Source organism: Elephas maximus, chromosome 4 (assembly GCF_024166365.1).
Source record: "Elephas maximus indicus isolate mEleMax1 chromosome 4, mEleMax1 primary haplotype, whole genome shotgun sequence".
Lineage (NCBI taxonomy): Eukaryota > Metazoa > Chordata > Mammalia > Proboscidea > Elephantidae > Elephas > Elephas maximus.
The window spans coordinates 184,677,313-184,690,137 of record NC_064822.1 but is presented as its reverse complement, the minus strand read 5'-3'; the positions used below and the strand labels follow the sequence as shown (position 1 = coordinate 184,690,137).

General features: G+C 39.2%; 1 protein-coding gene across 1 annotated transcript in view; it reads left to right on the top strand.

Annotated features, from left to right (window-relative positions):
• LOC126076495 (uncharacterized) overlaps positions 1–12,825 on the top strand; it is a 170,717-nt gene that overhangs the window by 80,467 nt on the left and 77,425 nt on the right. Inside the window, exon 4 of the mRNA XM_049884988.1 lies at positions 2,589–2,850. Within this exon, the coding sequence (XP_049740945.1) occupies positions 2,589–2,850 (262 nt within the window). The remainder of the gene's footprint in view (positions 1–2,588; positions 2,851–12,825) is intronic.

The following is a 12,825-nucleotide window of genomic DNA, read 5'->3' as shown; positions in this document are numbered from 1 at the left end:
CAGTGTAAAATTGGTTGGTAGTCTTTTATTCTACCACTTCCCCAACTGGCATAAATTTTATTTAATCCCACAGTAAGTTATAGTATCACAAATATCAGTTAAGTCTGACAATGAGATTTTGTTGTTTGCCGAAGAACTCATATAAAACTATGATTCAAGACCAACAGTTTAACTATAGTACTTACATGGAATGAGGTTTGCTGTTTCCTGTCCTTCCAAACATTATTATTACCTGTTCCTGTGTCTTTCATGCAGTCTTCTTTTGGGGCATCCAGATTTGCCCCAAGACCTGCCTGGTCCCCAGATTGTCTTTTCATTTGCTTCTTTGTTCAGTTCAACAGATATTTACTGAACGCCTGTTATTTGCAAATACTATATGCAAGGCCAGTCTACTGCATACAAAGTTGTTATCATCACAGTTAAAATTCTCAACTTCCTAATGTTTCTAGGAAGGAATAAGTGCATATAATCTATTAAGCTTTAAGAACTCTTTATTGAAAATCTGTTACTATATATGAAGCCACTTTTCATAGGTCTTAGGGCTGAAGTTTTGATGCCGTCCAATTTCTACTTTCCTTTAGTGCTAACTTACATTTTTTTTTTTTAAACACACATCTCAGTGCTATTATCCTGCTGCGTGAGTGCTTGTGTGTGCGTGTGTGTGTGCGTGCATGAGGATGGCAAAGGGTATTGAGGACTGCTGTCCTAAGGAGGGTGAATCTCAAGGGGTCCTTGAACTCCATGAACTTGAAGTCTTTTTCACCATAAAAGGCCACTGTTAAGGAAAACAAACATACCCTTTATGATTGATGGCAAAGGAATACTGAGCCAGATGGATGAATTCCATATGACAGTTGCTCTGCTCCCGGTACACGTGGAGGCATGATGGTAAATCCTAGGCAAGATGGAAAAAAAATCCTTGAAGGTTAGATTCTGGATTTTCTTAGTAGTCATTTGTTCTTTGTAATTCCCAAAATTGTTTAAGCCCTTAAAAAAATCCTTTTCCTAGTGGTCACTCATATTACTTCTTGAAATGCTGAGTTCCTGATATTTCTTTTTTTTCTTTTAAACTTAACCTCACTCAAGTCTTCTGGCCTTTTTGGAGTAGAGAGTCCTTCTATAATATCTTTATTCTCCTTAATGTCATCCTACTATCTTCTTATTTGCTCTTATCTGGGCCTTTTCCAGTCCAGTTTATATTTTATGAGGTACATCAGCTAGAACTACAATCAGGTTTGGGTACACTATAGCCTTACATAAAGGTAGAATGTGATTTTTTTTTTTTTTTTTTTTAAAGTTTTCAGTGCCTTTCTTATATTTTCTTGGTTTTGTCATTTGGAGCAGATTACTAAAGTCCTAACTTAAGTCTGCAGGGAATACCCAGGTTTCTTTTCTAGATCAAGAACTAAAGTTTCTGCATTAGAAAACCAAAATAGGTTTTTTAGAGAAAATTTGGAAACTACAAGGAAGTAAAAAGAAAATTTTTATCATTGCATCAAACAAAACCCTTGTTTTGTGTTTTGGTATGCTTCTTTATAGTCATTTTTTCTTCTTACAATGTTTTTACGTAAGCATTTACAGTTTTATATCTTACTTTTTTTTAACATTTAAAATACGTGTTTTCCATATTTTAGGCGTTTTATAAAAATCATTCTTGATTCAACGAATGAGTATATTTTTAATTCACTTAACCTTTAATTTCTATGTTATTCAAGAGACTTCCATGTTATATGTATTTTTTGACATTTTAAAGACCTTGCACTTTCTCATGTTGCCAGGCGTTTTGTTTTTAATGTCCTATTCCTGGGTCCTATTCCTGGGTACTATGATAAAATATTCACATAGGTTAAAATATTTGGCCTAATATCCATCATCAGACAGACATCTCTATATTGACATTTCTTTATGGAATCTAATGGTTTGGGAATTGTTTTCTTAAAGAATTTTTCTCTCCAAGATTATGTTGGTACCATATGGTACTTTAGTGCCTTGTGAATACTCATTAAATGTTATTTCTCAAGATGGTCATTTGTCTTATGCCTGTTTCTCCTTGATCGCTGTTTTCTTTTATCCCGTTAGTCATGTTTGTGTGCTGCCTTTATTTCAATTGTTTGTTCTCCTTGAGTGATCTAGTTGAGGACAGTATCAGACTTGAAGTCTCCTGCATTCTGTGAGCACAGTAAATATTAATAATGATGCTGGCTTACTCTATAAAAAGCTTTTAAGAATCATGGTAGTTAATCCCACCCGGTCACCCAGTGCCATCGAGTCGATTCCGACTCATAGCGACACTATAGGACGGAGTAGAACTGCCCTGTAAGTTATAATATCACAAATATCAGTTAAGTCTGAAAATGAGATTTTCTTGTTTCAAGACCAACAGTTTAACTGTAGTATTTACGTGTGAAAATTTACGTGTGAGCACAGTAAATATTAATAATGATGCTAGCTTACTTTATAAAAAAGCTTTTAAGAATCATGGTAGTTTGCCAACAATATAATTTATAATATCAGTATTCAGCATATACTCAGTGGAACAGTCTCTTTATGGTGACATCTGAACTTTTTATCTCTCTTTCCATTTCCAGGTTGCCATCACGAAAGCCAAAGTGGATTTCTCCAGTGTGGTGTGCCTGCCCCCTTCCGTCATTGCTGTGAATGGGCTGGACGGAGGAGGGGCTGGCGAAAATGATGATGAGCCAGTACTGGTGTCCCTGTCAGCGGCACCCAGCCCTCAGAGCGAAGCTGTTGCCAATGAGCTGCAGGAGCTCTCCCTGCAGCCCGAGCTGACTCTCGGCCTCCACCCTGGCAGGAATCCCAATTTGCCTCCACTTAGTGAACGGAAGAATGGTGAGTGGATAGGGGATTACTGCATTGCCTGATTTGAGTCAGGGTCTTTATGTTTGTAATGTATTTTGTTACCTTGTAGAGTGGTAAAGTGAGGTGATCACTCTAAGCCCAACATTTCCTACCTGGATTATTACAACTACTTTCTAATTTGTCTTCCTATTGCTGTGCTTCCCCACTCCACCCCTTCTATAAATTCAGTAATTAAGCAAATATTTACTAAGCATCAGTATGTTAAACACTGTACTAAGATTAGGGATTAATTGGTATTTTTCAGTGACTGCCCTGTGGGATAAAAACAAAAACTGTGGTTTTAACCACCATCGTGTGCTCTTGATTCCCATGGTTATATCCATCCCAACAAAAACCACACCTGCTGCCGCTGAGTAAATTCCAACTCCTAGCGACACTGTAGGACAGAGTTCAACTGCCCCATAGTTTCCAAGGCTGTAAATCTTTATGGAAACAAACTGCCCTGTCTTTCTCCCGCAGAGCAGTTGGTAGGTTTGAACCACCGACCTTTGGGTTAGTAGCCGAGCACTTTAACCACTGTACCACCAGGGCACCTGTGTCTTTCCACAGAGTTTTATAATTTTCTTCATAAAGATCATGCAAATGTTTTTTTCCTGGGTATCTTACATTTTTATGTAGATATTATGAGTGGCATATTTTTATAAAACATTTTCTGACGGTTTGATTCTGAGGTATAGAAATGCAAAATCTTTTTACAACCTCTGTGCCTTTTCTACTATGTGCCCTCCTCTGCTCTTCTTGCTCTTAATTGTCTTTGAGCATTCTGTTCAAGCATCACTGCCTTCGAGAAGCCTTTCCCAACTCATGCTCAGTGTTAGGTGATGCCCCTCTTTTGGTTTGCCCAGTTGCTCTTTATCACCCTGTATTGTAACTGGAATTCTCTACTCAGCAACATGAGTAAGCCTTTGAAGACTGAAATCACATTGTTACACTCAAACCCTTCAATGCCTTCCCATGAGACTTACGATAAAATCATAGTACTTACGACGGGGCCCCTGGTTTCCTGTCTGACCTCGTTTCCTACCACTCTCCCCTGGCCCATTCTACTCTGCTCCAGCCACACCGACACTCTTGCTGTTTCTCGCACACATCAGGCGTGCTCCTGTCCCAGGGCCTGTCCTTGCAGTGCCTTCACTGAGGTTTCTGCACAAATGCCTTTTCCTCAGAAGGCCTACCCTGCCTGTCTTATCTAAAATAGCACCTCCTGTTACTTTCTGCCGTCCTAAACTGCTTTGTTTTTCTTCAGAGCACTTCTGCATATGTATATATTTGTTTATTGTCTATATTCCCCTCTTTGATAGTAAGTTTCATGAGGCCAGAAACTTAATTTTGTTCATTGGCGTGTACCTAACTCCTGGAACAGTGCCTGGCTCATAGTAGGTACCCAGTAAATGTTTGTTGAGTGAATGGAGGAATGGTTTACTTGTTTGGCCCACTAGGGCAAGGGCTCTGTGTTTGCATCCCTAGTCACCTGCAGAGTATGCCAAGTAATGGATACTCAGGCAGTTTTTTTGTGTTCTTTTCCCATTTATAATTTCTACTCTTATTTTCCCCCTCAAGATGGGAGAAACACCAGTTTATTTATATACTAAGAGGAAAGAGTCCAGAGGGAAGGTTGAAGAGACAGAAAAAGGGAAGGGAGAACGGATGGAGCAAGGTTCCTGTGGACGTGTGAGGGGATGGAATCCAAAGGTGTTGGCTTTGCCTTGAACAGGAGTAAGGACAAGCACTCCTCCGGGGCAGGAGGAATGGCAGTGAAGGTGATGACAGACAGCTAACAACAAACCTCTAATATCAGGGTAAAAAGTAGGGAAAGTTGGTGCTGACAGCCATGATCAGAGGTGTTGGTGCATTTTAGCCTTTCTCTCTGGACTCTTCCTCCTTGGCATATAATTTAACTGAGGTTTTTCTAATTGGGGGAGGAGGCAAAAAAACAAAAACAAAACAACCTCTATCCATGAGCAGGTCTCTAACCTTCCCTTTGTATCCAGCCTCCTGGAAAAGGTAGTTTATAATTACTGTTTCTAGCTTCTCATGCCCCAGAGACTTCACCACATTCTGGCCTCTGCCCCTACCTCCTTTCAGAACCTGTCACTGTCAAAATCGTTAGTGTTCCTTTTGTTGCCGGATCAAATAGGCACTCTTCAGTCTTTATCCTTCTTGACCTCTCTTCAGTGTGTCATCTGGTCGGCCACTCCCTCAGACTAGAAACTGCTTCTCCCACTGAGTTCTGTGACATTACTCTTCCCGGGCCTTTGTAACTCTCTTGCCAGCCATTCCTTGGTCTGCTCAGACTCTTTGCTGTCTTCGTATTCTCCATCCGTTTCTTAAATTGTGTTCCTCCTCAGAGTCCAGCCCTAGATCTTCTTTGCTCCTCACTCTGTCTTTGCCTTGAGTGGTTTCCCTGAGAGCTTCGGCTTTAGCCACCGTCACGTGCTCCTGGGAGACGGCGACACAGTGGTTAAGGGCTCAGCTTTCTGACCGAAAGTTGGGCAGTTTGAATCCACCAGCCACTCTTTGGAAACCCTCTTGGGGCAGCTTTATTCTGTCCTGTAGGATCTCTATGATTCGGAATCAACTGGACGGCAGTGGGTTAGGTTTCTTTTTTTGTATGCTGTTGACTCGTATATTTATACTTCCAGGCCACGTGTCTCTCCTGATCTCCAGACTCATACTCCTGGCTGTCTGTTGGACACCTCCGTTGGCAGTGCCACAGATGATGAAAGTTAAACTCATCGTCTTATACCTCCCAAACCTGCAGTCCCTACAGCGTCCTGCATTGTAGGAAATTGCACCACCTTTCATCCAGTTCAAATCAGAAAGCTGTTTTGTTTTCATCCTAAATGAAAACTTAAGGGTTTTACCTATTTTATGATCAGGTAAAATGTAGGGAAAAAGAAAACAAATTCCTCGCAATACAGTAATAGCCAATGGCAGCATTTAATATACTTTCTATCAGTTTTTGTTTGTCCCTGTACTTGTTTACTTTTACACTGCATAAACTATTTTTATGTAGAATTATATCATGAGATTTTCCTATATCATTAGTCTTAGAAAACATTTTTTTCTTTCTTTGATATTTGAATTATATGTATAACATTTAGCCAGTTTCCTCTTATGAGACTCGTGCATTGTTTTTATTTTTTCTGTTATAAATAGTACTGCAGTAAACATCTTGGCATGTAAATCTTGGTGTAAATCACTGTGAGACAAACTCCCCAAAGTAGAATTAGTATATGAAAAGATATAAACATTAAAGAAGTTCATAAAGAACATTTCCCCTTTTGGATTCTGCTAATAATGTGTTTGGGAATGAAATTTTTAATTTTTTTAAATTAGTATGTCCAGATTGTCCTCCAGAAAGATTGTAACATGCTATTCTTTGAAATCAGTTTTGATTCATCTCCCTTCTACCCTGTCCTTTGCCCTTCCTTCTCATCAGTCACCAATTTTTCTGGGTTCTGCCACAGTGTTATCTAATACAGTCATTCTTTTCTTGCCACCTCTATTGCTGCCATTTCGTTCAGACTTATAGCAATATCTTGTTTGGGTTACTGTGTCAGCCTCCTAACTGGTATCCTTTGTTTCTCATCTCATCCCTATGGCCACTAGGATGACCTTTCGAAAACTGGAATTGAGATTATTACTCATCTGCATGAAATCACTCAGTAGTTCTCCATTTCCTCCAGAATAAAGTTTACGTTCTTCAGCATGACAAAACCAGGTCCTTCATACCTAGGCTTCTGTGCTCCCTCCCTCCCTGTCCTTATCTTTTCCCACTCACATGAAATGATTTGGTGTTTTCCATCTCAGTTCTCTTCTCATATATTGTATTTTCTTCCTGGAATGACCTTCTTCCTCCCTATGGCTAGCATTTCTATCTATTCAAGTATCAGGGAAGGCCTTGCTTCCCTCGGGGCTTCCTTAAATACCCAGCTTAAGTTAGGTGCTTGCCCTTTCAGTGTGCTTCCAAAGTACCTTGTGCGTTATTAACTTACTATATTTGACTAGATGAGAAACTTTGTGAAAGGAGGGATTATGTTTGTCTGATTTACTGTGGCATCCTTCGCGCTCAGCCACAAACTCTTAGTGTGCCTGTGTGAACATGGGGATCTTGTTCGTGGAGATTCCGACTCCTTAGGTAGGCCTGGGGCGAGGCCTGAGAATCTGCATTTCTAATCCCCATTCACATGATGCCAGCGTTGTTGATCTGAGGACCAACCTTTGAGCAGCAAGGTCTTAGAATATGTAAATGTTTGAAAAGTATCTGTCACATGAATGAGCAAATGAATGAATGATGAAACTAGAACTATTAAGTCACAGAAACGTTGGCTCCTTAGATTTAAGTGTTTGAGAAAAGGAGGAGATTGTTGACTCTGTGACAGGACAGAAAGAAAAAAACTACTTGTTTAATTTAGTGTTTAGATTATTTCAGAGAAGGACTTTCTGAGTCTGTTCCTTTATAGATGAATTATTTTGTGGAGTAACTCTTTTATTCTTTTAATCAATGATAGGACATCCAGACCAGTAGTTTTAACGGTTCTTTAAGTTGAAGAGCTCTTTATAAATTTGAAGTTTATATACAAGTCCAGCATATAAAACAGCAGCTCTGGTTGAATAAAACTGGAATGGAAGAGTCAGCACCCCAGAGCCCCACTTAATTAGCATCGTTTCTGCCACTCAGGCATTTCTCAGGGGAGCACAAGTTGAAAACTTCTGATCTTGACCCCCTCCTTTGGGTTGAGCTGTGTCTGAGCCAACCTCCTTAGTTGCTAAAATGGTTCCCTAACTCCAGGAGCCCAACTTGATTAATTGTGATCATGCTTATAAGGGAATATAGATACTTGAAACCAAGAGACAAACATAATGGTGTATCAAACATAATTATCTTTTGGGCAAGAGAAAAGAAACCTAAGAAAATGAAATTGTATTCAGCATTAGAAAGTAAAGCAATGGTATTAGAATAATGCTAAAGGGGAGAGGAGTTTAATAAGGAAATAATCTATAAGAAGCTTGATGACTGCAGAAAAATAGCTTAGGTGGGGAGATGTATGCCAATGATCAGAAACACTAATTGCCTTAGCAAAAATCACTAAAGTGACTGTCAAAATTAGATTCTGTTACTATTTGGTGGAAATAAGAATATTGCTCAAGTTAAGAGACCTTAAAAACTTAACAGAACAGCTATTTCTTGTTAAAAAAAACATGCTTGTTATTCTTTTCTTTGTTATTCCACCCAGCAGCCATCAGACACATGTCTGGACAGGAGTAATGTTGTTAGTGTCTAGTTGCAGGGCTTTACCTGGACATACTTGCTTCGACTGTTTGCAGATGGTGCTTCCTCTGGCCAAAAAGGGCAAGAGGCTGGATGGGCTGGTAAGAAAATAATTATTATATTTTATACTAGGTCTTCTTTGAATGGCCATTTATAGGGTTGTAAGAGTAGGAGTAGAAATGGAAAATCCATGAGAAGATTGTGAAATTGGGAAGCATAGAGTTCTGGAACAGAATAGAGAGAGAGGAGGAGGCCCTTTTTCGTGGATAGGGTACTATGGGTTGAGAGAGTTGAGTGAGAAATTTACTTCTCAGATCAGTTTCGTTTAGAAGCATATCTTATATAGACATTCAGTTGGTTAGGAAAGATACTTATGGGGCAGTAGGCAGTGAAAGCTCTGACACCTCTGTTTCCTAAACAGATGAAGTTGGAACCCTAAAGACAAGAAGGTGTCTTTGGTTAACTCAAGCCTTAAGAAAAATAAGAATTTGATTTAACTGGAAAAAAATTCATAAACTTTCAAAGTATTTATTTTAATATTATTCTTCTCTTCTAGGTTGAGCACTTAGGTCTAGAAGATAAAATCGATCTGCTTATGGGTCCTGTCCAGCCTGGGCTTAGAGAATCCTGGAAAAACCTTTTCTCTAATGATCTAGTCCCAGTTCCCATTGGCTCTGGCTCTGAGGAGTCCTGGCACACATTGAATGAGTGTATCATAATGGAAAATTTAAGTTTCACTCTTGTCTCCTCTTCCTTTAATGACGGCAGTGGGGTTTTGTTTTTTTTTTTTTTAGGGCTCTTTGGCTGTCTTTTTCTTACATATCCACCCCTCTGATTATGATGTCAATCTCTTAAGTATGAATGAATTTCAGAACTGGCTTGAAACTGCTTCAGGCCTATTTTCAGGAGCTCCTGGAATGGGAGATGAAATACTGTTTGCTTCTACTTCTCATTGCAGGTATATTGTGTCTTACATGCTTTCGTGGGTAAGCCTGGAAATTTTGCTGTAATTTATGTATCATGGCTTCTGTGGGAAGATGCATTCCCAGTTTCAAATAATCAAATTACAAATGAGCTTTTGGAATATAATCCATTTATAAGCTGATGGCTTGCTTGTATCCTAAAAGGAATGCCTTTTGGAGTTTGAGAATTACAGATTTGATACCCAGTGAATACTAATTACGTGGAAAGCATTACTTGAGAGGTGTTGCAGACTAAAGTTAGAGAAATTAATGTATGACAAATTCATAGATTCATAAAGGCTTTTAAGAGAAAGCTGGCATTTTGGGGGATTATATTCTTGACCTTTGTTTTGTCCTTGACTTTTAAAGTTTTATTTCTTTCCTACAACTTGTACCTTTCTGCAATTCTGCTACTGTTCACTGCTGTGACTGCAGTGGAAATTAGGACGCAGCAGATGCTCATGAAGTGCCTCTAGTAAGTGAGACACTGAGGACGATGTTGACAGATAGCAAGTGGAAAAAGATATACCACCGCTGCTAGTGTTTGCTACCTCCTCTCCTGGTCTCTTCACAGACGAACCATGAGCTCTTTTATCAGAGCTAATAACTACAAGATTTTTTTTTTTTCCCTTCCTGTTTTGGGTATTACAAACTAAATTTGGGGCTGGTGGTCTGTTAATAGGGGATAATTTTGGGGGTCATAGATAAAGGTTGAAAACCAGGCAAATTTTTTGAAAATGGTGAGAGATTTACCTTTCCTCTTCCCAGCTTGTCCCCTTTCCCAGGCATCTCCTAGATGGCTGTCCTCACTTCCTTGCTCAGCTATTAAAGCTGATGAGAACTTTGTATGACTTGAATTTTTACATTCTGAAGGTAGTGTCATTATTGAGAAAGTGCCTTTCTCTCACTGGTTGAGAACTGAATAAATGAAAGCTGAAACATCACCCACAAAAAGGTTGCGTATGCAGCCCTGGGGGAGTAGTGGTTAGGAGCTTATGGCTGCTAACCAGAAGGTCGGCAGTTTGAATCCTCCAGCTGCTCCTTGGAAACCATGTAGGGCAGCTCTACTCTGTCCTGTAGGGTCGCCGTGAGTCGGAATTGACTTGATGACAGCGGGTTTTTTTTTTTTCTTTTGGTATGGAAACCTTCATTTCTGAGCTGTGGATTTTTCATGATCCAACAGATTTGAATAAACGTAGAGGACAATGGGACAGAACATTTGAAATTAGGCTTCAAAGCTAAGACTGTTCTTATACTAATCAGCCCCCTTGAAATTAGATGATATATATTTTACCATTCAAGTCCTTTCTTCTCTTTTGGGGGGAAATAATAACATATATACAGAAGAACGCATAAGTCCTATGATAGTTTGCAGAATAACCATAAAGCAAAGAGCTGTGTAAGCACCACCCAGCTCAAGAATAGCTCATTACCAGCTCCAAGGAAGCCTCTCTGACCACAACCCCGTCTCTCCTTCCTCGGAGTAACCACTGCTCTGACTTCCTGAAAATCATTTCTTTCCTTGGAGCCCTGGTGGTGCAGTGGTTAGGAGCTACAGCTGCCGGCCAAAAGGCCGGCAGTTCAAGTCCACCAGCCACTCCTTGGAAACCCTATGGGGCAGTTTCTACTCTGTCCTATAGGGGTGCTGTGAGTTGGAATTGACTCAGTGGCAGTGGGTTTGGTTTTTTTTTCTTTTACCTACTATAGATTCATTCCTAAAACAATGTAGTTTAGTTGAAGTTTATATGGATGAACAATTCTGTATTCCTTTTCATCTTCTTTTGCTCAACAGTATGTGATACTCATTCCTGTTGTTGTGTTTAGATACAGACCATCCATTTTCATTGCTGAATAGTGGGTGCCCCTGTGGATAATCACTCCATAATCCTTTAAAAAGTCTGTTCTGCTAATGGACATTGGAATTGTTTTCAAGTTTGGGCTGTACAGTGTTGCTGTGAATGTTTTTCACTTATCCTGGTACATGCATACATAAGTATTTGCTTAGGAATGGAAATGCTGGGTAATAGTGTATGTATATTCCAGCTTTTGTAAAATGACTAAATAATGCTAAACTGTTTTCCGGAGTGGTTGTACCAGTTTCTAGTCCCCCCAGCAGTGTATGAAAGTTCTTACTCCTCCCCATATCCTTGCCGGCACTTGGAATTAAGACTTTCAATGTCTGTACTCTGCCGATTATATAAAATTACCATACCACGTTCTTGATTTTCATTGAATTATTTTCTAGTAAGGTTGGATATATTTTCTTGTATTTATTGGCAATTTGGATTTTCTCTTCTGTGAAGTACCTAGTCTTTTGACTGTTTTTCTATAATATTGTCATTTCTTCTTGTTGAATAAGAGAAATTCTGAATACTGGTTTGTTGTTGCTTATACGTGTTGCAGGTGTCTTCTCGCACTCTGATTTGTCTTTTTCATTCTCTTTATTGTATCTTTTGACTAAGAATTTCTAAATTTAACGTAATTGATTTATGAGTGTTTTTATAGTTTGTTTTATATTTCGTACTTCTGGAGTTATTTTCTTATATAGGGGTTAAGGTGGGGTTCAGTTTTATCATTTTTTAAAATGGGTTCCCACTTACTGAAAATGCCCTTCTCTTTCCCCACAGAGCAGCAGAGCTACCTCTTTAGTATATCAAGGACTTACCTGTGTGTGGGTGTGTTTCAGTCTTTGGTTCCACTGGTTTATTTGTCTGTACCTGTACAGTACCTCACAGCCTTCATGATAATAATTATAGTAAGGCCTGTCATATGGGAGATGTCAGTCCTCCCTACCCACTTGTTCTTTTTCAAAAGTGCCTTTCTTGGCTATTCTTGGTCCTTTGCCTTGTCATATGAATTTTAAAATCACCATGGGATTTTGATTGGGATTACATTAAATCTGTGAACCAATTTGGGGAGAATATTGTATCATGAACATGATATATCTCTCCATTTATTTACATTTACTGTGAGGTCTCCCAGTGAGATTTTATAATTTTCTTTATGGTGGTCTTACACGTCTTTCATTAGATTTCTTTTTAGAGACCATTATTTTAATGCTTTTGTAAACTCTGTCTCGATAAAATTTCATTTTCCAACTGTTGTTGATCCTTGACATTTTTCTGAAAGAAGAAACAGGCACAGTTTGTGTGTGTCTGTTATTTGGGATGCTGGGTGAGATGGGAAGAGTTATGTAAAGAGAAGTAAGCAGGAGACTTAATTCCCTTTCCTAGCGCCTTTTCTTCTCTCTGTTTAAGACTTAGAAAGTTACCATTTGTTTTCTGCATGTGCAGCCTGTGAAAGAACAGGCAGATACTGTATTTTCTTTCTGTAAAGAGTACGCACTGTATCCTTTCATGTTTTAGTGCTGCACAGGAGGTACTAACTGATTGCTAGAAGAAGTAAAAATTTTGAGTGGGCAGCTTCTGACCTAAATTACAGTACTTTCTTGGGAAGGAGACTTGTTACTTATGTTCCTCAGGAAGCCTGGTTGTCAAGGATTTTCTAGATGAGATGTCCCAGCCAATGTGAAAATGCCCAAATTCTGAGCTGCTAAATTCGCTGAGTGATTCTCTTGAAATGTGACTTAGAGAATTTCGTAACCTACTTCATTCCAGTACTTTGTTGTTGTTGTTAGGTGCGGTCGAGTTGGTACCAACTTATAGTGTCCCCGTGTACAACAGAACAAAACACTGTCCGGTCCTGTGC